Source organism: Lactuca virosa, chromosome 8 (genome assembly GCF_052849685.1).
Source record: "Lactuca virosa cultivar CGN04683 chromosome 8, Lactuca_virosa_CGN04683_v6, whole genome shotgun sequence".
In the NCBI taxonomy this organism is placed as follows: Eukaryota; Viridiplantae; Streptophyta; class Magnoliopsida; order Asterales; family Asteraceae; genus Lactuca; species Lactuca virosa.
Window position 1 is genome coordinate 140,288,644 of NC_136433.1, and position 23,497 is coordinate 140,312,140.

The 23,497-nt window shown below is 37.6% G+C and overlaps 3 protein-coding genes across 3 annotated transcripts; 1 reads left to right on the top strand and 2 right to left on the bottom strand.

The window, feature by feature from the left end:
- The first annotated feature begins 3,570 nt into the window (after positions 1 to 3,570).
- On the top strand, positions 3,571 to 6,215 carry LOC145129965 (glucan endo-1,3-beta-glucosidase 6-like). Its single transcript, XM_079064806.1, has 2 exons — positions 3,571 to 4,398; positions 4,881 to 6,215. Exons 1-2 carry the CDS (start codon positions 4,052 to 4,054, stop codon positions 5,986 to 5,988), a joined length of 1,455 nt encoding a protein of 484 aa, XP_078920932.1. The 5' UTR covers positions 3,571 to 4,051; the 3' UTR covers positions 5,989 to 6,215.
- Positions 6,216 to 6,542: 327 nt separating this feature from the next.
- Positions 6,543 to 9,432, bottom strand: LOC145129964 (organic cation/carnitine transporter 7-like). The gene is made up of 6 exons (XM_079064805.1): positions 9,236 to 9,432; positions 8,388 to 8,656; positions 7,998 to 8,235; positions 7,349 to 7,865; positions 7,063 to 7,265; positions 6,543 to 6,977 (listed from the first exon to the last, which is right to left on the bottom strand). The coding sequence occupies exons 2-6, from the start codon at positions 8,654 to 8,656 to the stop codon at positions 6,741 to 6,743; spliced, it is 1,464 nt and encodes a 487-aa protein (XP_078920931.1). The 5' UTR covers positions 9,236 to 9,432; the 3' UTR covers positions 6,543 to 6,740.
- A 960-nt stretch (positions 9,433 to 10,392) lies between these two features.
- Positions 10,393 to 12,799, bottom strand: LOC145129966 (coniferyl alcohol acyltransferase-like). Its single transcript, XM_079064807.1, has 2 exons — positions 12,297 to 12,799; positions 10,393 to 11,506 (listed from the first exon to the last, which is right to left on the bottom strand). The coding sequence occupies exons 1-2, from the start codon at positions 12,699 to 12,701 to the stop codon at positions 10,535 to 10,537; spliced, it is 1,377 nt and encodes a 458-aa protein (XP_078920933.1). The 5' UTR covers positions 12,702 to 12,799; the 3' UTR covers positions 10,393 to 10,534.
- Positions 12,800 to 23,497: the final 10,698 nt, after the last annotated feature.

Here is a 23,497-nt window from a genome sequence, read left to right on the forward strand (position 1 = left end):
ATTCATCCCGGAGCGACAAAGATGTATAGTGATCTCCGTCCCGATTATTGTTGGCCATGTATGAAGCGGGATGTGGCATGATATGTGGAGAGGTGATTGACTTGCAGGAAAGTCAAGGCCGAACATCAACGACCTCATGACAAGATGAAACTGTTAGACATTCCCGTTTGGAAATAGAAAGAGATGACTATGGATTTCATTACGAAGTTTCCACGGACAGCGCACATAGTGGATTCGATATGAGTCATTGTGGATCGATTGACTAAGAGTGTGCATTTTATTCCAATTCAGAAGAGTATCTATGCGGAGAAGTTGGCCGACATCTACATCAGAGAGGTTGTGGCATGACATGGGGTGCCGATTTCATTGGTTTCAGACAGGGATGTTTGGTTTACTTCCAGGTTTTGGAAGCGGTTTCACGAGGAGCTGGGTACTCAACTGCATTTCAGCACGACTTTCCACCCACAGACTGATGGACAGAGTGAGCGGACTATCCAGACCCTAGAGGACATGCTTCGCGCATGTGTATTGGATTTCGATGGGAGTTGGGATACGTATCTCCCTTTGGTGGAGTTTTCGTATAACAACAGTTATCACCCCAACATTGATCGACCTTCTTTTGAGATGCTTTATGGGAGGAAGTGCAAGACCCCGATATGTTGCGGTGAGGTCAGTCAATGAGTCATGGAGAGTACTGAGGTGGTACTCAAGACCGCCGAGTAGATTCGACAGGTTTGGGTTAGACTTCAGACATCACAAAGTCGGCAGAAGAGCTATGCCGACAAGCGCCGATCAGACCTAGAGTTCCAGGTTGGGAATATGGTTCTCCTAAAGGTGTCGCCTTGGAAAGGTGCCATCCGATTCAGGAAGAAAGGCAAGTTGGGCCCCAGGTACATCGGTCCTTTCAGGGTTTTGGCCCGGGTGGGCCGGGTTGCTTATCGCTTGGATCTTCCCGAGAAGCTTAGTCAGATCCATAGCATGTTTCCTGTATCTCAGCTGCATAAATGTTTGGTTGATGATTTCGCGGTGGTTCTATTGGAAGATATTCAGGTGGATGATCGCCTGAATTATATTGAGAGACCGATTGCCATCCTTGACAAGAAAATGAAAACCTTGAGGAACAAGATTGTGGAGTTGGTGAAGGTGCAGTGGCAGCACCGAAAGGGGTCTGAATGGACGTAGGAGCCTGAGGACGAGATGAGGGAACATTACCCAGAGTTATTTGCGGCAACAGACTTCAAGGACGAAGTCTGATTCAATTGGGGGAGAGTTGTAACACTCGATTCAAGGTACTTTCATTTTTTACCCTTGGTATGTAAATATTTTGCAAATATGGCCCCTAAGGGCAGTTTTGCCAATTTCAGAAATCCTGGGAGTACGCGGGGCGTACTTCTCGTTCGTGAGGCGTACGCATGCAGGGGCAAACCCTAAATTTTAGGGTTTGGACCATATTTAAAAAACATTATGAACCTTGATCCTCTCATTTCTCAGCCTCCATAGCCCTTTGAGTCCCATTTCGAAACCCTAGCCCCTCTTGAGGATATTTGACCATCTTGTGTGTGTTTTTAGTGTGTGTTGGTGAGATTTGAGAAAGAAGAGCTTGGAAGAAGGAGCCTTGATCAAAAGAGAGCTTGTAGATCCAGACTTCACACACCATTTCCATATTCATTGAGGTATAAAGCTTGGAACTTGCTCCTTGAATGCTTAGATCTAGTCTTTATGAGGTTTTGGTCCCTTTTTGGTCCTATGATGAGATCTAGTGGTTTTCTTCCACTCCAGAAGTTAGGACTTGCTTCTCTTGATGTTTCTGAGGTCCCTAGTCCATAAAGTTATCATCTTGATGGTTGTGGATTAACCATGCAATTGTTTAGGTCCATTTGGTGAAAGTAGAATGCTAAAAGTAAGGTTTGGGTTCTTTTGAGCCATACAGAGGCTCCAAGTTCACGACTTTATGGATTAAAACGTTCCATAAGACTTAGATCTGAAGTTGGATGAAAATGTCTTAAGGGAATAAGACCCTAAGTTGGAGTTTGGGACTTTGGCCAGTACGTCGGGCGTACTCCGTAGTACGCTGTGCGTACTGGGTCAGCATGCCGAAGGTCAGGTCAACGCGCGTATGCGGTGCGTACGAAGGGTACGCATGACGTACGCTGTAATTGGGCTATTTTTCGTTTTGGACCTTCTTTTGGACTTGGACTCCCTTTGGACTTTGGGCCTTAGTTGGATTTTGGGCCTTGTATATGTTGGGTCATAGTTGGACCTTAGGTTATGGGTTGGGACATTATTGGGCCTTGGACCACTATAGGGTTATTGGGCCAAGCTACTTGAGCCAAATAAGGGAAAAAGTAGGATAGTCTTTTTACCCTAGATGTTGAGGGTGTTGGGTCGGGGACCCCAATTATGAATTTTGACCTAATTATTAATTAGGGTATTGTTTAATTGTTTAGCGTGAGGATTTTCCGGATCAACAATCCGAGCATTTATCTGATTTTCAGCAGTTGATGTGAGTCCCCTCACAGTATTTAGCGGTCGAAGGTACCAATGTCGGCCCATGATTTATTATGATTAGGATGCTAGTTGTCTGTGTGACTCTGGCATGTGTAGTATGTGATATGTATATCGGGCGGGGTCCGATGTCAGGCGAGGGCTGATGGGTGTATGGTATGATATTTAACTTAGTGATTATTGCATGTGTTTATGTGTCTGTATGAATTCCGGGTCGGGCCCAATGCCAGACGGGGCCTAATGAATGTGATGGATGTGGCCCATCTCATGTTCTGATAGATCTGTTCCGAGCGGGGCTCGATGCCGGGCGGGGCCCGATGGTGGTTGGGCATGACCCATTGTATTTTTGATATGTATGGTATGAGGTATTTTGAGGAATTCATTAAGCTTCGTGTTTACAGTTTTCAGTTTATGTTTCAGGAAGGGGAAGAGCTCGGGATGATCACATCGCACACACCATACTGATTGTTGTCTCTTTCTATCCAATTTAGTTAGATTTGATATTGATGTTGGAATTAGGCTAATTTTTTATTTCAAATGAATGGTTGTGGTGGTGGACGTTGCTATGGTTGTGGAGTTGGAGAGGAGAGAAATGAATGTTTTTTTTATTATTTATTATTTTTTATTTCTTTTTTGTAAATTGCAAAATGGTGATGAGTGGGTAGCGGGTAGGGTAGGGTGTTATTTATTTATTTCCTTTTTTTTTTAAATTGCATTTTAACAATAAAGGTAAAAAAAATGAAAAAATTATTTTATATGGGTTAGGACCAACCAAAGTTTTAGAAAGTTTACATGGGTTAAACCAACCTCTCAAAATTTTAGAAACTACAAAGACTATGCTATTAAAAGAAAATTCAGAATAGATTAAGTTTATGACTTTGATAAGCCATAAAAACGGTTTATATAATTTTGTTTAATTGTTTTTCAAGCATGGTACGTTGTGTTTTTCTAAATTTTTATTAATTTTATATAAAAAAAGTAAATAATTTTGATGCAATAAATTTTTTATAGATTTGACGTGGTTTTATAAGCCCTAAAAATAACACGTTCATTAGAATAGTCTTTTATTCGTGTAGTGTAGATGCTTATTGATAATTTGATACGCATGATTGATAGCATCACTCTGAAAGCTGGGATTTTTCCAGCTAGGTTTACATCTCTCAAATCTCTATTGTTCCATTCCATCTTTAATAATTTTGAAGTTATCTACAAACCTAGAGTCGCTTTCTAGCATCCCAAGAACTCAACCTGAAGAATTTTTTTACAAGATTTCTTGCTTAGTCATTCCACTTCCTCTTCTTTTGTCGTCTTTGTTGTCTGTTCTTTTACCCAGATGCAAAATAATCTTCAAATCTTTATGTAACAAATCTCACTACTTGATTCATCTGTTCTTTTGTTTGACTCTGGTCTAAAAATCCTTCCTTTTAACATCTCGATCTTTCTCACTTACGAATCTTGTGCTCTTTTAAGTTTTTGTGGGGTTTCGTTGTGGAAACAGTATCCTCATCTACTTTTTTCAAAGAAGATAACACCTGTCTTTTACCTTATGAGGAACCCAAGAAGGGGTTTTCGAGTTTGTGTACTATTTTTGCTGATTCCATTCCTCTGTTGGGTGGAATCAGTGAATGGAATCGGTGCTAACTGGGGAACACAGTCGTCTCACCCACTGCCGCCGGAAACAGTGGTGAGGATGCTGGTGGACAATGGAATCCAAAAGGTGAAGCTTTTCGATGCAGATTATGGGGCTTTGAGAGCTTTGAGTAAGTCCGGAATTGAGGTCATGGTTGGAATCCCTAATGACATGCTTTCTACCATGGCTAGCAGCATGAAAGCTGCTGAGAAATGGGTTTCCAAAAATGTTTCAGCCCATCTTACTAATAGTGTCAACATCAGGTCACCACTTCATTACTTTTCTATCTTTTGAGCTTTTACTTAATCCTAATCGTTTACCCTTTTTGTATTTCCGATTGTTGTGATGTTTACATCCATTTGATGTATACATCATACGTTTGTTGGCCTTTAAAATGGAAAAAGTTGGAAACTTTAAGCTACGGATGAGGTTGTTCATATTTAGTCTTTGAGATTTTACTTTTTATAGCTTGGATGGTGTAAACTCTATTTTGGAACATAAATCTTTTTGGCCGATTATATAAGGTAGGGTATGGTATTATGATAGAATCAGGAAATGAATGGAGTAGTTGGTTCCATTCCATTGAAAAAGATGTTTTTATTTTGTTAATTTCCATTCATTCATTAGCAAGGAGTGTCTTATCTCCAATTGTCCATCCATAACATCCATTCCATTCCTACACCCCAACTAAACATGTCCATGTTCATGGAATGTAATGACTGATTCCATTCCGTTGTGATTACAGATATGTAGCGGTCGGAAACGAACCATTCCTAGCAACATACAACGGTTCCTTCCTCCGAACAACATTCCCGGCTCTCCAAAACATCCAAGCCGCGTTGGTCAAAGCCGGACTCGGGACCAAAGTCAAAGTGACCGTCCCCCAAAACGCGGACGTCTACGAAAGCGGCGCCTCCGGCGTCCCATCTTCCGGTGACTTCCGCGCCGACATCCACGATTACATCTTCCAAATCACCAAATTCCTAAACGACAACGGGTCCCCCTTCACGGTCAACATCTACCCTTTCATAAGCCTCTACATCGATTCCAACTTCCCGGTGGAATACGCGTTCTTCGACGGTCAAGCCACCCCGGTGAACGACGGAGGGACCACTTACACCAACATGTTCGACGCCAACTACGATACCCTCGTGTGGGCCCTACAAAAGAACGGGCTTGCAAACATGGGAATCATAGTAGGGGAAATCGGGTGGCCGAGTGATGGAGACCGGAATGGAAACAACGAGTATGCGCAACGCTTCATGCAAGGGTTTATGAGTAGGGTAGCGGGCGGGAAAGGGACGCCGATGAGACAAGGTCCGATTGAAGCGTATTTGTTTAGTTTGATTGATGAGGATGAGAAAAGTATTCAACCGGGGAATTTCGAGAGGCATTGGGGGGTGTTTTATTATGACGGGCAGCCGAAATACGCGTTGAACCTTGGGACGACTGTGACCGGGGCACTTGTGCCTGCCCGGAATTTGAAGTATTTACAAAGGAAGTGGTGTGTGTTGAAGGATTCGGTTAAGATGGATGACCCGTCGATTGCGCAATCGGTTAGTTACGCGTGTGCGCTTGGGGATTGTACGAGTTTGGGGTACGGGACTTCGTGTGGTGATTTGGATGCAAAACAGAATATTTCGTATGCGTTTAATAGTTATTATCAGATTAATAATCAAGTTGATGAGGCGTGTAAGTTTCCTAATGTTTCAACGGTTACTAAAGATGATCCATCAACTGGGAGTTGCAGGTTTGGGATTATGATCGAGCCTTATTATGCGGGTGCTGATGGAAGACGTGCTTCTGTTGGGTTTCTTGTGGGACTGGTTTTGTTGTTGCTTATTGTTTTGTAGATGACTTTGTGATGTGTTATGTCTCCAACAGGTGTGGTGACCTTATTTTCATGAAGAGTTTCATTCTAAAATTTTGAGCTCTTCGATTTTGTATGCCAACTTTTCGGTTTCTTTGTGGTTTGACTTTTGAGACTTTTTATCTCTCAGATTTGTGATCCCTTGTGTAAAAAGGTCGTGGAACAGGGTAAATTGCAGGAAATAGCAATGTAGTTTATTTCTTTCGTATACTTCATTATTGGCAATGTGGTTCAATTTGTTTTTCCATAATAGCAACATGGTTGCATTTTCTTCAAATATATAGGCTATAGCAACATACTTATAAAGTTATAAATCCTTCCTCATGATAGAAACTCCTTACTTTTACCACAAGATGCAATAAATAAAGTGGATTGCTCATATTTGTAACAAAATATATGTATGTCACTATTATGAGTATGCGATAAAGTACAATTCTATTATTGGTAAAGAATGTGTTGTTATTATGGATAATAAAGCACATTGCCAATATTGGTATGATTAGTAAAGTATGTTTTTTATTTTCTGCAATTTGCCCAATAGAATTTATTATTCAGTTATTTACAACAACCTTGTATTTATAAACTAAGCCACCCTTAAAGTTTACATATAAAGAAAGGGTGAATCAGGAAATACAGGAATATTATCTCATTATTGACTAGCATAATGGTGTATTTACAAACAACAAATGTGAATATGGCCTCTACACTTTCTTCTAACTTATGACCACTAAATTCTCAAGGCGAATCAGGGACAGAAACAGTATCCACCAATTCACGAGCCATGGTTTCATGTGGGAAGAACACAACACAAACACCTGAAAGAATAATCACAACCTCAAACAGAACAATTGCCGCCGTTTGGTGGCAACCAGCCACCAGATAAACCGCCACAAGAGGGCAAATCATTCCCCCTACTCTACCCACAGAGCTTGCTACCCCAACACCAGTTGCCCTTACAGCAGTAGGATATATCTATAGAAAGAAGCGTATAAAGAGTAAAGAAAAGATAATAGGATAAAAGTAGATTCCTTAATTTGGTTGAGGAAAGAGAGTATACCTCTGGTGCGTATATATTGGCAATGGTGAAAGTTCCAATGATGAACATGCGTGATCCAAATAAGGAAGCTGTTGTGAGAATTTCAGATTGGTGTGAAAGGAGTGGTAGAAGGAATATGAAGCCTATGAAGAACATGAGTTCCATTGAATGCTTGCGCCCAATCCTGTCCACTGTGAATGCTGCAAAAAGAAGTCCGGGAAGCTCTGGAAAAAAAACAATAATACATAAAAGATGTTTTAGTGCATGAAAAGGTGTTAGAAATTATAGAAAAGATGGTGTCTCATACCTGCCAAACTGGTGATGAATACATCTCTATACATAAAATCTTCAGAAGAACCATTAACAGAAGACAAAGTCAACGAAGCACAGTGACTTTGCCCACTGGTCAACTCTGAGGTCAGCAGTATGATCCCATAGTATGAAAATGCATTTCCAAAAAACACGACCCATAATAAAAACGTGGTTTTAATCAAACTTGATGAAAACAGCATCCACAGGGTTGAGAAGCCTGTTTTAAAATCAACCATTTTGTTTGTTTTTGGAGACAGCAAATGGGCATCCTCTAATGTATCAAAATCTTCATCAAAACAGGCGATTTGATCAGAAAGAAGGATCCCAGAAGGAAGTTGTTTTTTGTTGACAGCTGCTGCTCTTTTCAGAATATTGTAAGCTGTAGTTGTTTGGCCTTTTAAACATAAATATCTTGGGGATTCTGGGACAAGATTATAAAAGATGAGAGCAGCTATAGCAGGAAGTGAAGATATTGCAAGCAACCACCTCCAACCAAAACGTGGCATCACGATCTAAACAAAAAGAATTAAAAAAGTATGAAAATTTATATTAAAACACTAATAAAACATTGCTGTTTATTGAATTTAGCCCTTAAAATTTCAAGCAAAAATAAATAAAAGATGATGGGAGGGAAAGAGGTGTACCCAAGCAAGAGAAGCCTCAACTATTGTTCCTATTGTCCAGAAAGTTGCAAAAATAACCATCCATCTTCCTCTACTTGGAATAGGAACAAACTCCAAAAACCAAGAATTATAAGTGGGCCCACCACCCAGACCGATGCCTCCTATGCAACGAAGAATCACCAATGAAATATAGTTTGGAGAGAAAGCACTTAAAAGTGAAGCTCCACTAGTCACAATAGCAATACTCAGAAGACCTTTTCTAGTGAAGGAAAATGCAGGCAACCAGTTATTACAACACACAAACACAGACAGAATCAAGTTTATAAGATGAGAGGATAATTAGTAAGATAAATAGTATTATTATGGTTAGAAAGATATATAGTGATGAAAGAAGAGTAGGTGTATTTTTACCTCCTTCCAAAGTTATCAGAGATGGCACCCCAGGAATATGCCCCGATAAGCATACCAGCAAAAACCACAGTTGTAATAAGGCTCTCTTGAGTAGATGAGAGGTTCCATTCAGACCTAACTGATGGACCAATGAAAGAAAGAATCATCACCTCCATTGCCTCAGCAATGGAACCAAGACCTGCATAAGCAATTATCCATCCTTGATACTTCCCAAATCCAATGGCCAGAAGTGCTTCATCTAATGTATATGTAGATCCCTGATCTGTCATCTATACATACAGTTCAATCTCATATAAGATACACAGTTCTCTCTTTATAATCAATAGCTAGACAACAATGACAGAGATTAGGCTTTAATCTCAAAAAAATAAAAATTCGACACAGGTATTTGTGGTTCTCCAGCAATGTGGTACTTCAGCATAACCTTGCTATAGTGTCAAAGATATATTAAAAGGATATTATCACGTTCCAGAATCACTACAATTGGTTCCTGACATTACACGTTTCCCCGAATATCATCACAATTTCAACCGAGAAGAAAATAATTCACGAAATACAAAACAAATTTCACAGAAATTAAGCTCGCGTTCTGTAAATTGAAATACTAAACCATGAAACTAAGAAACTAAGAGTTCTGGACTCAAAACTAGAAGGACTTCATGGAGGTAAATTCAATAACAGACTTCGATTCAAATTCAACATCAATATTATTCTCTGAATTACACAAGTCCGATAGAAGATACAAAACATGAAGCTCGTTTTCTTCGATAATTGGTTGTGGTAAACGAAAGAGTACAAGATTTAAGAGGGAATTCTTCTGAAGAAATAGAAATAGTACTAATATGTACCTTGAATGAGCTCAAATGGTGAGGCCGGGTCCACGAAGTCCTTCACTCCGAACCACTGCTCATTGCTTCAAGAGGAACGGTGGGGTTGCAGGTTGAGTGTGTGGAAAGTGGAAACTGTTACGAGAAACAGAGGCGTAGCGCATACGGAATACGGCTCACGAGCAACATACGGTTATGCAATCGGCAATAAGCATCTAAATCTAAAATGAAAATATATAGATACTGCCAAAGAAAATACAGAAGCTTGCAAAATTTTATTGGTTTTATTATCTTTGTCGGTTTTAAAACAAAAAATATGCTATGTTTTATTTTTTAAGGTATACGAGTATGTTATTTATTTATTTTTATTTTTGACAAAAATAGCATGTCGTTTTCATTTTCAAAATAAAAATAACATATATACTACTCTTATTGTTATGGCAAAATTACTTTTTAAGGTAAATGAGTATGTTACTTTTATTTTTTTCATGACAAAAATTGCTATGTTGCTTTCGTCTCGAATTCACAGTGAATTCAAACTTTAAAAAAATTAACACTTGTGAGAAATGAAGACTCAAAAAGGTCATCTCATATTTAAAGAATAGAAAATACTATTTTTTTTCTCTGTCTATATGTCTGTTTGGTTTTGATATGTTGCTCTTTAGTTTTTGTCATGAATTTGTGTGTATGTATAAAGTTATGTCGTGTATTTTTCTAATAAGCATATTTGTGTATGTATAAATGAGTAGTTGTTTTTGTAAGATTTTTGGTATGCTATATAGCTATTGTAAAGACTATACATACGTTTACATAATTTTGTGTAGGTTTTATATCTAGGTGTATATGTGAATATGTAATTTTTTAATTACAACTACTTTTCCATTTGTAGCAATTTACTTCCATTAGATTTGCAAAAAACCATTATAATTACCACTAATGAGTTTTTTCCGTTTATAGCAATGTACTTTCAGCAAAAAATTATTGCTTAAACTCTCGCTGCAATGTGTAGGCTTAAAACCATCGTTATAATGTATGTCTCAGTTGTTCTATGTCATTAGCTCTACTAGAACGTATCACATCATGATCAAGTAGCCTGTAAGAGGCCCTCGAAGTCTTGTATATGGATTATAGATCTAGTTGGTGTTGTTTCATGAGTGTGATCCCAAAAGAAACCCTAATTAACATAAAACATATTTCACTACTCGTTTGCCATGAAAACATAACTTCAATTACATATTTTTAATCCAACAACGAGAATGGGTGACAAACACAATATATAAATATTTTACATTGATATATGACAATTGTAGTGGATGATCATTAAAAGTCAAGGTATGACGGAGTTAAAGGTTTAAACACCTTCCTTCCCTTGGTCTCCACCAAGTCTAAATGCTTTTCAAGCATATGCATATAAACTATCCAATCCCCATTTTTCCTAACACTCGGCATCGGCATTACATATCCAGTTTGACCACCCCATGGAAAATGATACGACCCAAAATGTGGTTTACCCCATCCAAAATCAATGTTTTCTACAGGAAAGCGCTGCCCTGATGACACAACTACGGCTTCACCCTCATTTTCTTCCATTTTAGTGTATATTCTTGCAACTGCTGGCTCGGGTCGATGCAACTCAACCCAATCAATGAGTCCCCTAAAATGTTCCTCAGTCATTGTAGGACCCACAAACTCATGGATCATGTCAGCGACTCGACTGAGTGGCATTTCCTTTAGATCTCCACAATTCGCCTCACCATAAGGGATTGATAGTACATTTCCAAAGTAGTTTCGCATGGAAGAAGAGTTGGTTTTCGATAAAGAGAGTTTGTCAAAGTTGACCTCGTTTAGCCTTTCTCTCCCATCAACTACAACGCCCATCTTACACGTGTTGAAGCCGTCATCACACTCTGCAATTATCTTCCATAAATAGGCAATAAATGATACAACCTTACTTCTTTTTGGGTTTCCATTAAAACTGGAATTCGATTGAAGGTCATTAATATCTTTGGATTGGATGTAGTATATGCGGCTTATGAGGGGTTCGGCTGGGAAATAAGACCGTGGTGGAGGGAGAGATGATAAAGGGACGAATAGGGTGTTGTAGAAGGTGTCCATAACAGGTGGGCGTCTTGGGTTAAGCATGGAACGCCTGAAAGATGGAAGAGACGAAATTTGTTTCGATTGAGAAATTTCAGCCCATGCAATTAAAAACATGTTTATTGAGTACGCATCAGCTATTCGATGATCAAATGTGCATCCAATTACCAAACCTCCACAGTTTAGCTCTGTGACCTAGGCAACATAACAATATAGAGGAAATAGAGATAAAATTAGAAATATTTACATATAGGTCAAACTTTAATTATTATTTTCAGTAATGTTAGTATTAGTACTAGAGTGGTGTAGTAGTTTTGAAAAAAATTGCATGCATAGTATTAATTAGTAGTGTAGTAGTTTTGAAAAAAATTTCATGCATGACATCCTTTATTCTTTACATCCGATGTCATCTACTCTCTCAAAATTCCTACTAACTTCTCCTTCAAAGCATGATAAGATTTTTTTAGTAAACAAATAACTAAGGAAAGAACAAAAGCATTCTAGTATTAGTTAATTAATTGATCTCATGTCTTTTTCATGTGTTATGAGTAAGCTGTTAATTACTGTGTAGTTAAAAATATGCATATTACCCCATAAATTACAAATATTGATTAGACGACTAATTTTACTATTTTTAGGCTTTCCCCTTGCGTTTGGAAGTTGGAGCTTGGAACTTATCCCGATCGACCTTTTGCCTATTTATTTTGCTGTCAAAAAGAAAAGACTAATTACTATTGTATTGTGATCAGTTAGATTTGTCCAAAAAGTTGCTAACGATCGATCGATACATGATAACCTAACATTCTCGTTTTTTAAAATCTTTTTTTTTTTGATCAATTAAAAGCGGAAAGTTACAATTCCTTGAGTGTGTTTTCCAGCTGGTGTTTAAAATGGGTGGAAATAAAGTTAATTATGTCTCCAATTAAGTAGTACGTACGAGTGTCTAGGCATATCATACATAAGTTAACTAATTATTCACGTATACCTGAACAGAAAGAACGCCTCGTTTTTTAGTGGGAACAAGTTTTCTCTCTACAGAATCATCTGGGTGGTGGAGATCAATCCGCCTAAGCTCCATGTCAGCATGCGCATGAATGAAATCCACACCACGGTTATTACAGAGCAGCTCAGGTTCACCATCGTTGTTTTGGACAACTTCTCCAGCGAACGGGTAAAACGGAGCTAGTGCTTGTGCTAGTGATTTCTTGATTATCTTCACACTTTCTTCATGAGGAAGAGATCTTTTGTAGCAGAAGAAAACTCCGACGTCCAATGGCGGAAGGAGTAGGTCTAGGTTTGACATCTGTAGCCAGTGGTCTTGCACAGGCAATGTGGCGGCGATGATGTCCCTTTGCTTCACACTTACTGAAAAAATTCCACATGAACCCATTGTGTACTTTTTAGTGTAGTAAAAGAATTGAGTCAGCAGTTTGTTTTGGAGAGGTGTATGTGTGTTTAAGTGAGAGAAGATTAGAAATTATGTATGTAAGAGCTGGTTAGAAAAGGATGCTTTATATAAGAAAAAGGGAGCATGTTTTCATTAATTAGTGCTAATAATATAACTACGACTAAAGTAAAAGTGGTTGGCGTTCGGTTGAAACTATATTTGACAATGGTAGATTGTACTTCATTTCACCAACCACATTTAATCTTTTTCACCACATCAAGATCCATTTTTTGGAGAATACATCTTCGCATTCCCACAATTCACTTTTCATATTCACCAAGACTTATAAACATATAAACCAATTAAATAATATGCTTATGTAAATACGTTTCAGTAATAATATTATAGACAAAAAACTAATAAAACCAACAAATTAACAATAGTATATTATATTATTGCATCTAGATCTTTGACCTTTGGTGAATTAGGTCAACTGCCCGGGTTAAAAGGATCCAACAAATTTACATGGTACTCTACATAACCAAACCACCAAACTCTCTTCATTGTTTTCGATCCTTTCTGTAAATATTATATTCATATTCATATGTTTTTTCAAGATGATGATGGTTTATGTCACGATTATTGTTTCTTTAGTTATAGGCTTGACTTATGCATATGTGTTATACTCTTTCATTTCCGAACGTTACTTGTGGGGTTTTTCAACATAATCGATCTTCATAAAGTGAAAAATCTCATTTTAAGACCTATTAAATTTTCAAAACCAAAGAAGAACTAATCACACTTATATTATGGGTCATTAAATTGGTTGCTTTTAATATGGGAATCGATTCGATGGCACGCCTAAAAGCAGAAACTTTGCTTCATTTGACTGGAATTACTAAAATTAATTGTCAATCTATTTTAAAGTAGATGATTATGTTGCGATCTAAACAAATTTTGATGATATGGGGATTTTGAACGATTCAAAGAGCCAGGGCAAAATGGGTAAATTATCATTCCTTTCCCGATGCTATTATTGCATACCAAGCAAGGGCTTAGGGTTTTCTGTGACTTCTTGAGTTGCACAATTTATTTGCGGAGTAGTACCTTGACATACATACGAATGTATATTATTGATCTGCCTCTCCTACCTTCTTCTCGAGAATTTTACAAGTATTATTTGATATAAAAAATATAATTTCCAACGATATAAAGAAGAGTGGACATTGATATTGAAAATATTTCATGTTTAACTAGATGTTTGCCCGTACAAAGCAGCAACGATAAATAGCTTTTTGGGCAAATAGTTTTCTTACGGAAAATAATTATTAGATTTTGTTATTAGTTATTATGTAATAATAAAAATTTCCACTTTTAATTAAAATATTTATGTTTAGAACTTATATCTATATTGCATGTTTATACATTTGATGTAAATTAATTATTATCGGTATCTAGTTTAAAAAATGTAAATTAACTTATATTGATGGATTTAATATTTTAAAATTGTTATGTACAGATTTACAGTGAAAATCACCATGAGTAGTCTCTCTCTCTCTCTCTCTCTAGAAAATCATGCCACACAATTACATATTTGTTGCTAAACTGTTTGTATTACGTCTCGAAAAGCGTTAAAATTTCGGTTTTAGATATCGTCGGGATTGTCGTTAATTACTGACATATTTTTTATTTTTTTTCCTTGCATAAATTTGATCGGTGAAAGTTCTATAGTGTGAAAATCATTATTATGGCAACAAACCAAAATATATCTGTAACATCATAAATTTCATACCAAAATTTTCATTTAAAAGTAAATGCATTTGTTCTAGTTACAACTTCAAAGATCTAAATAAAACCATTTGAATCAAAACAATTATCAGATTATAGACATAAGAGTTATTAAGTGTGAAATGTCCAATGGATATGATGCAATCAAGTTGTGCACTTCCTTTAATATAAGAAAACGTGAAACACTTTAAACATGAAACCGTAAACACAAAGCTTAGTGAGCTCCTTAAGATACTCCAATAAGAAGAGCAAATTTTCGAAGTCTGACCCTAACAATAGGAAGTCCGAGGAGAATGGTGAAGCAAGGTGGTGCGAAAAATGCAAATTGAAACATGTTGGGCAATACATAGAAGTTGTGACTTGCTATAGGTGTGACAAAACTGGTCACTATGCTAACAAATGTACAGTCGGCCATAAGTTAGGTTTCGAGTATGGAGAAGACGGGCATTTCAAGGATGACTGCCCGAAGAAGAAAGGAGTTTCAAAGCCGAATGTGCCAAAGGCACGAACATTCCAGATGATCCTGGACACATCAAGAGATGAAGCGGTTGTCGTCTAAAGAGGCCAGGAAATGGAAGTCGCTTATAAGAAGTTAAGACAGGAAGTAGTCATCCCATATAGCTAGTATAATGTTATGTAGCCTGATATAAGAGGCATGGTGTTGGGTAAACTTAAATACATTGTAATCATTTCTAGAAATTATAACAATCCCTAATTATGAAATACTCTTCAATGTGATAAGTTGCTGCGTGATTCTTTTCGTGTATAGTAACTTGGTTAACTGCGAGACAATTTTTGGGATAAGTATGAGTAGGTGTGAAAGGTAGTACGGGCATGTACTACCGCAAGCACAAGACTCGTACTTAGATTAATAGGAGTCACAAGGTTACTAAGGCACTAGTAATTGAGTTCATTTTTCCAATTTCCATCATTACTTTCGTTTCCGACCTTAACGGTCATAGCGAATCGAGTCCGACTAAGATAGAAACTGCAAAGTAAATTACTCTGTTCAGTGAACCATGTTCGTGGTAGTGTCCGAATTTAGTCAAAAAATTAAAGGAAAAATAGAAACGATCACTAGAAGTATCGCAACCATCGTTAAAGACTAAGCAGCTTGTAGCTAGAAATGTTACCTGCTATCACATTAGAACATGAAGGAATGTATCCTCTGTACTAGAGTCTGACCCAAAGAGACATGGGTCTAGCCATTGCATCATGTGATAGGAAGTTATTAGAGCATGACCATTCGGTCTATTATGGTAGTTGGATTTAAGACCTTATCATGAATTCAGTTTGTTCGAGAAGGAGCAGGAGTCTTCGATGAAGATCAAGTTTGTAACTCGAAAGGTTAGTACTGAAGGTAAAATAAAGAGTAAAGAGCGGATGCAAGGTTGAGCACCGGCAATAGTTAAGAATTCTAAGAGTTTGATACTCGTTTAGAATGTCATAGGAGCTACGGTTGTTACCTAGGATGGAAAGGAAACGTGCATAATCATTATGCAAGCCCTGTTTTGCTGATGATTCCAATACGTAATCATCCTAAAGGGGGGATAATTGTAACGCCTGTAGATTTGGGCTAGACATTTAAGATATGATAAATAATCTTTGCTAAAGATGTAATAGTCATAATAACTATCTTGTAGATATAAGGAGCGCTTAAATCCGACATCGTAGGAAGAAGTATACAACAACATATGTAATACGCGTCATAAAAAGGTGAATCAGAGATAGGTTGCTTATTAGCCTAAGGAATCTAAACGAAAGTCATAGTAATCATAAAACTGAGAGTGTACATATAGAGAACGTCCAAATCTGACTTCGTACGAAGAAGTTATGATTTTTCTAATATTTCAGCGTAACTGTATTACCACATAAATCGAATTTTAAATCGATTGATTGTTAGCCGCAACAATCTAAACGAGAATCGAAGATCTTGGGAATAGGAGTCCATCGATATAAAGACAATCGAGCTTGGACTTCGTATGGAAGGGTTATGATTTTTATACGGATTTTAACAGTCTAAACCTGTTAAAAATATTACTTTAAAAACAAAGTGAGAATTAGACGTCGGAGTCTAAATGAAGTGGTAAATCTCGTCGATAGATACACGTGGTGATGTGTTATTTTTATACCACTAGTTTTAAATTTATAAAATCCTATCGAATCTTAACTAGTTTTAAAACATAACTAAACAGTGTACCTAGTCGTGAAGGAATATAGTATAAGGTAAGAAAGGGTGTCAAAATCTCGGGGATCTTGAATCAAATTAATAAGCAAATAATTAATCTAAAGAAAATACAACAAATTGGTGTTTTTCTGATTTTACAAGTTCAGAAACTTATATTGTCAAATTCAAACAACTAAGCAAACAAAAAGCAAAGAACGTGATTTTAAAGCAGTATATTTGAAGTACTTCCACTAGAATTCGAATCCCCCTAGTTTTCTATGTTTGATTTGTCAGCTTGCAATAGATAAATGAGTTGGTTACTGAATGTATGATAGTTATGTAACGTCCCAAAAATTAGAACTAAAAATTTCAGTTTTATTTAATTAAAAACCATCAACCAAACGTTTCATATAAAACCATAGTGAAAATCAGAGTATATCAATATTCATCCGAAATACGTCAAGTTAACAAAATGCAGAATATCATAGTGTGTGTGCGATGCAATCACCCCGAGCTCTACCCCTCGAACCGGAAGTACCTGAAACATAAACTTATAACCGTAAGCTCAAAGCTTAGTTAGTTCCCCAAAATACCGCATACCATACATATCAGTCAGCATAAAGCTGAACCATGTCTATTTCACCCCCGAGTCTATTTCAACTCATATGTTAGCTCAAGGCTGAACCTGGTCTATTTCACCCCTGATTCTATTTCAACTCATATGTCAGCTCAAGGCTGAACCGGATCTATTTCACCCCCGAGTCTATTTCAACTCATATGTCAGATCAACGCTGAACCGGGTCTAAATCACCCCCGAGTCTATTTCACCTACATACATAAAGCAATTAGGCATACATGCATACATAAAGAGTCACAAAGACAACAAGCACATCAATCCTAGTATCCTACAGTATAGTGAGCAAACTCACCTCGATCCGCTGATAACAATGCACACAAGCTGCTGCAACCGGTAATCACCCCACTAATCATTCACACAAAACCCTAATTAATAATTAGGGCATAATTCATAACCGGGGTCCCAACTCATCATCCTCAACCTCTAGGGTAAAAGACTATTTTACCCTTTCTTTATTGGGCCCAACTAGCTTGGCCCAATAACTCTATAGTGGCCCAAGGCCCAAAAATGGCCCAACCCATAAAACTAAGGTCCAACTATGGCCCAACAGATACAAAGCCCAAAATCCAGCTAAGGCCCAAATCCCAAAAGAAGTCCAAGTCCAAAAAGGGCCCAAAACAATAAAAGCCCACTTCTAAGCATATGTCCTGCGTACTCCTCGTATGCGCATCGTACGAGCGTTGACCCGAAAAACGGGCGTTTGACCTAGTACGCCCAACGTACTGGTCAGAGGGCCAATCCTTAATTTTTGAATTAACCACTTAAGCTCTTAACTCTAAACATCAGTAATACATCATATTAAGGTCTTAAGTTGGCAACTTTATAGTTTTGCATGGCGTAATGGGACCCAATACTCATTTTTGACCATTAAGACCCATAATAAGATCCCTATCTCATGCATGGTCTAATATAACACATCAAGATAGCATTTTTATGCACAAGGAGCATCATAAAGGCTAAGATCTAGCATTCCTAGCTCCTGGAATGGCTGAAACTCACAAGGAAGACTCATGGGGCCAAAATATACCAAAACAAAGCCCTAAACTAGATCTAGAAAATGGATTTATCAAGGTAGAAGCTTTATAACTTAGAAAGCTTGCAAAGTTGATGAAGACTCTGGATCTTCAAGCTCCAACTCCACCAATACTTCACCACCAAGCTTCACCTTTTTCAAAGTACCCAAACACACCACAAGATCACAATAATGGCTCACAAACACTCAAATGGAGGCTAGGGTTTCGTTCTCAGTGTTTAGAGGGATGAAGGATGGTCATATGAAGGTCCAAGAGCATCTTAAGGTGTTTAAATAGGATTCAAACCCTAAAAATTAGGGTTTGTCCTAGGTGGTGTACGCCCAACGTACTCCATATACGCCCAACGTATGTGGATGCCTTCGCGACCAAATTTTCAGCCCAGTACGCCCAACGTAATCCTACCATACGCCCAACATATTGGCCAGGGACCCAAATAAAAAAAGTTTTAAGTTTGAGGGCAAAAGAGAAATACCTGAAATGCAAATGTTATAACTCTCCCCCACTTGAATCAGACTTCGTCCTCGAAGTTCGTCTCTGCAAACAACTCTGGATAATGCTCCCTCATCTCGACCTCAGGCTCCCACGTCCACTCTAAACCCTTGCAGTGCTGCCATTACACCTTACCAGAACCACTCTATTATTTCGTAAAGCCTTCATCTTCCTGTCAAGGATGGTAATCGGTCACTCAATATAACTCAGGCGATCATCCACCTGAATATCCTCCATTGGAACCACCGCAGAGTCATCAACCAAACATTACCGCATCTGAGAGACGTGAAATGTGTTATGGATCTGACTGAGCTTCTAGGGTAGATCCAAGCGATAAGCAACCCTGCCCACCCGAGCCAAAACCCTTAAAGGACCGATATATCTGGGGTCCAACTTGCCCCTCTTCCTGAATCGGATAACACCTTTCCAAGGCGACACCTTCAGGAGCACCATGTCCCCAACCTGGAACTCTAGATCTGATCGGCGTTTATTCACATAGCTCTTCTTCCAACTCTGTGCTGTATGAAGTCTACCCCGAACCTGCTGTATCAACTCTGTCCTCTTGAGTACCACCTCAGTACTCCCCATAACTCGCTGACCGATCTTGCCCCAAAATATCGGGGGTCCTGCACTTCCTCCCATAGAGCATATAAAAAGGAGGTCAATCAATGCTAGCGTGATAACTGTTGTTATACGAAAACTCCGCCAAAGGGAGATACGTATCCTAACTCCCACCAAAATCCAATACACATGCCCGAAGCGTATCCTCCAAGGTCTGGATAGTCCCCTCACTCTGTCCATTAGTCTGCGGGTGCAAAGTCGTGCTGAAATGCAGACGAGTACCCAACTCCTCGTGAAACCTCTTCCAGAGCCTGGAAGTAAATTGAACATCCCTGTCTGAAACCACTGAAACCGGCACCCCATTCCATACCACAACCTCCCTGGTGTAAATGTCAGCCAACCTCTTCATATAGATACTCTCCTGAATCGGAATGAAATGTGCGCTTTTGGTCAATCGATCCACGATGACCCATATCGAATCCACTTTGCGCGCTGTCTGTGGCAACTTCGTGATGAAATCCATAGTAAACTCTTCCCATTTCCAAATGGGAATGTCTAATGGCTGCAATTTTCCGTGAGTTCGCTGATGCTCGGCCTTGACTTTCCTCCAAGTCAAGCACCTCTCCACATACCAGGCCACATCCCGCTTCATGCATGCAACCTAAATAGGATTTAGGTAGAACAAATAAACTTAAAACCCTTATGTTTGCATGAAACCTAAATAGAATCTATGTTTTCTCTATTGAACCTATACCTGAGAACATCAAACAAGAAACCCTAGAAACCCTAGGTTACTTTCAAAACTTAAAAATTATGGTTTAGGATTACATACCTTTATTGTTATTGTAGTAAATGACAATGATTCCTTCTTGTAGATCTCTTGGAAGCAAGCACCACAAGTGTCGTGTCTCTAATGGTTCACACCCAAGCTAGAAAGAAGATGATTTAAGAGAGAGGAGAGGGGATAAGCAATTTTCATCCAAGGCTTGTAAAGGGAAAGGAGTGGAAAGAATCAAGGGGCTAGAGGTTCCTTATATAGTTGAAGATACTTGGGGCCAAAGCTAGGGTTTAAGGGATAAACCCTAGATTCCCTTGCTTGGTGACCAAGCAGTCCAATCCCCTTATACAAGGGGCCTTGGACGAAATCTTATAGGCCTTACCCTAGATGATTTTCGTCCACCTCATTCCATGAGGTTCTAGAGCCTTCCTTCCTCAACTATCAATAAATAACCAAAAAGTCGTTGTACTTTTAACTAATCCAATTAATCCCACAATTAATTCTAATTAATTTCTGATTAATTATTAATTAAATAATATGATTTGTAATTAATATATTATTTTCATAACACATTAATAAACCATTTATTTAATTTATTATTCACATATTAAATTAATCTCTCTCTCTCTCTAAAATCATCCTGTCCAATTGCTAGGTTTGAGGGCAACCCAAAAGGACTGTGCTACTGTCAATTCAAGTATATACCAATTTTAGTTATGGGCTTAGACACCTAATACAACAGTTTCCCACTTGGATAAGTTTATAACTATAATTGCCAGTATAACTTCTAAATCGATCAGCAAATTGTAGCTTCCAGAAGCCGCTGTCGAACTCTGACCTAGTCAGTTACGTGTCCTAAGATAAGTGATCATATAATCCTCCATTCTACAAGATATCATTCGGACATGAGAAAAGAATCAATCTCATTTTCCAATACTTTGTTTCCTGATTTCTGATTTGTGATGATATAGGACTTCTAATTGAACACGTCAATTTAGTCCTGGTTGGGCCCAACACTATAAGTCAACACCAAATCACCGAGTGGCCCAAAGATATCGCTTTTCCCGTTAGGGAAAAAGGAACAAATAAACATTGATTCATATGCTTGCATCTTTTACTCATCAAATCATGCATGACAATATGTTTTATAACATCAAGTTGTTGATGCGTTTACACATTACCAATGTACAACCGACTTGTAAATTACAACTCATATATCTCCATTTCAAGATCATAAGATATTATCATCTCAAAATTACTTGTGATAAATTCCATGAAGTAATTCTCTGAGCGTGGGTTTATCTAATACTAAAATCTCCATTTTCTAAGTACTCATGAACATTGTAGAAATCTTATTGCAATGCCTAATCTCCATAGACAATCTACAATTCAATTCATGACAATCATAATTCACTACTTACTTCGAAAAGTATGAGCGACTGTGGAATTTCGAATAATCGAATTATTCAGGAAGTAAAACATGCAAAGTGAAACATAATAATAAACTAATTAACTATGGTTTCAAAACTTATTGAATAAAAATAAAACTCTTATTATTTAATCACCATAATAATTAAAACTTTATTCATTGTATAATGTTTCGAGTAATCAACTAATCACTTGAATTAAATAACATCAGTCATGCAATGTTATAAAATGCATATATGTCTTTCTATGGTCCTTCCTTTGTGAACATACCGATTGGACACTATTCCAAAGATGGTCATTTCACAATTCCAAATTCTTGTCACTGTCTAAAATGTATTGGAATTCCAATTTTACATGCATTATCCTTCTCTGATGTCGAGGCTTCAAAGTCACAGAGACTGAGCCAACGATATTACAGAATGTCCCATTGGAACTTTGTTACTAGAAACAATTCCATGATAATGAAGGTTCAAGTTCAAGGTACACTCCTTGAACACTTCTCTTGTATTAAAGTTTCCAACTCACATGTAGATTTAATAATCAACCCCCATTATGGAAACATTTCCATATTCCCATATGACTATCAATTCTAATCAAGAATCATCTTAATCCAGAATCATGTCACTATGGTCCATCCAAATTAATACCATACTTCCAATTGTCTACAAGCAACCAAACTTCAGTAAACCTCATAATGTTCTTGGCAGTTGTTTAACAATTCTAGTCACACAAAAATTCTAATCCTTTTCCTCTCAATGATCAAGGCATTTGGAAAAATCAGAAAAAGTGAATATTATATCATATGTAATCGATCCTATACCTGAAGTATATGAGACTCGATTCATTATGTCTTACATAAGGATCTGATATCTATTTTGTCTTTTGCTATAATATTTCCATATATCGAAATTTCCTATGTTGAACCATTTCAACAGGATATTTACATATGTCTATGACTATGTAATCTAAACCTTTAGATTCGAAACGAAGTAGAGTTCCCTCCTCCTTAAGTCTATCATAGCGAAACAATACCCAAACTTTGAAGCTTGCAAATTGAGAACCTTGTTCCCTACGAACAATATTGTTAACATGTAATACTAGCATAACAATTGTTCTCCCACTAGCTTTAACATATACCCATAAATCAACTGGACTTCTAGAAATCAATAATCTTGACTTTCTTATTGAAGTACATATTTTTGTTACGCGATGCTTCGATAAGTTTCTAACTAGACTTCTTAAGCTTATACACCTTCATTGGATAGCATATGTGTGTGTTCAAAACCTTTCAAAATTTATAGATATATGTCATGAAAGTTCAAACAATTCATTGTCATTCCCCACAATTCGAAATATGAAAAGGGATCGTAATCATATTATGAATTTGTGAATGCAATTAACACAACCAATATCCATGTTGATCTTTATCAGATCTTTTATAATCAACTAGCGAAAGTATTTCCTCATAATCATTCTCATGAACTAGACCGAAAAACGTTGCCACCTAGATTTTATGGTGCATATGTTCCCATCCATGTGAATCTATCATTTCCAACCTATAATCATAAGACAATGTTTAGGACTAAACCAAATTGAAATTTAGCGTTCGTTTCATGGAATGAACTTCGCTTATTCTAAATTTCTTGTCCTATGGTAGCACAAAGGCCTGCCAGTGCTTTCGTGTTGTTAAGCAGCTCACCCATAATGATCAGAGTATTTTCACTGACCAACACGGTTTGCTTTTGCAGTTAAATGAAAAACATAGAACTCATAAGCATCACCAACTCAACTGGAAGGTACACAAAAATAAGAATGTGTCAACCAAACACGATAGGTTATCAACCTCAGGTCGCGTGCCAGTGATAACTAAAGGTTTATTTTCGGTTGATTCTTGATACTCTTAATATCAATACGTGT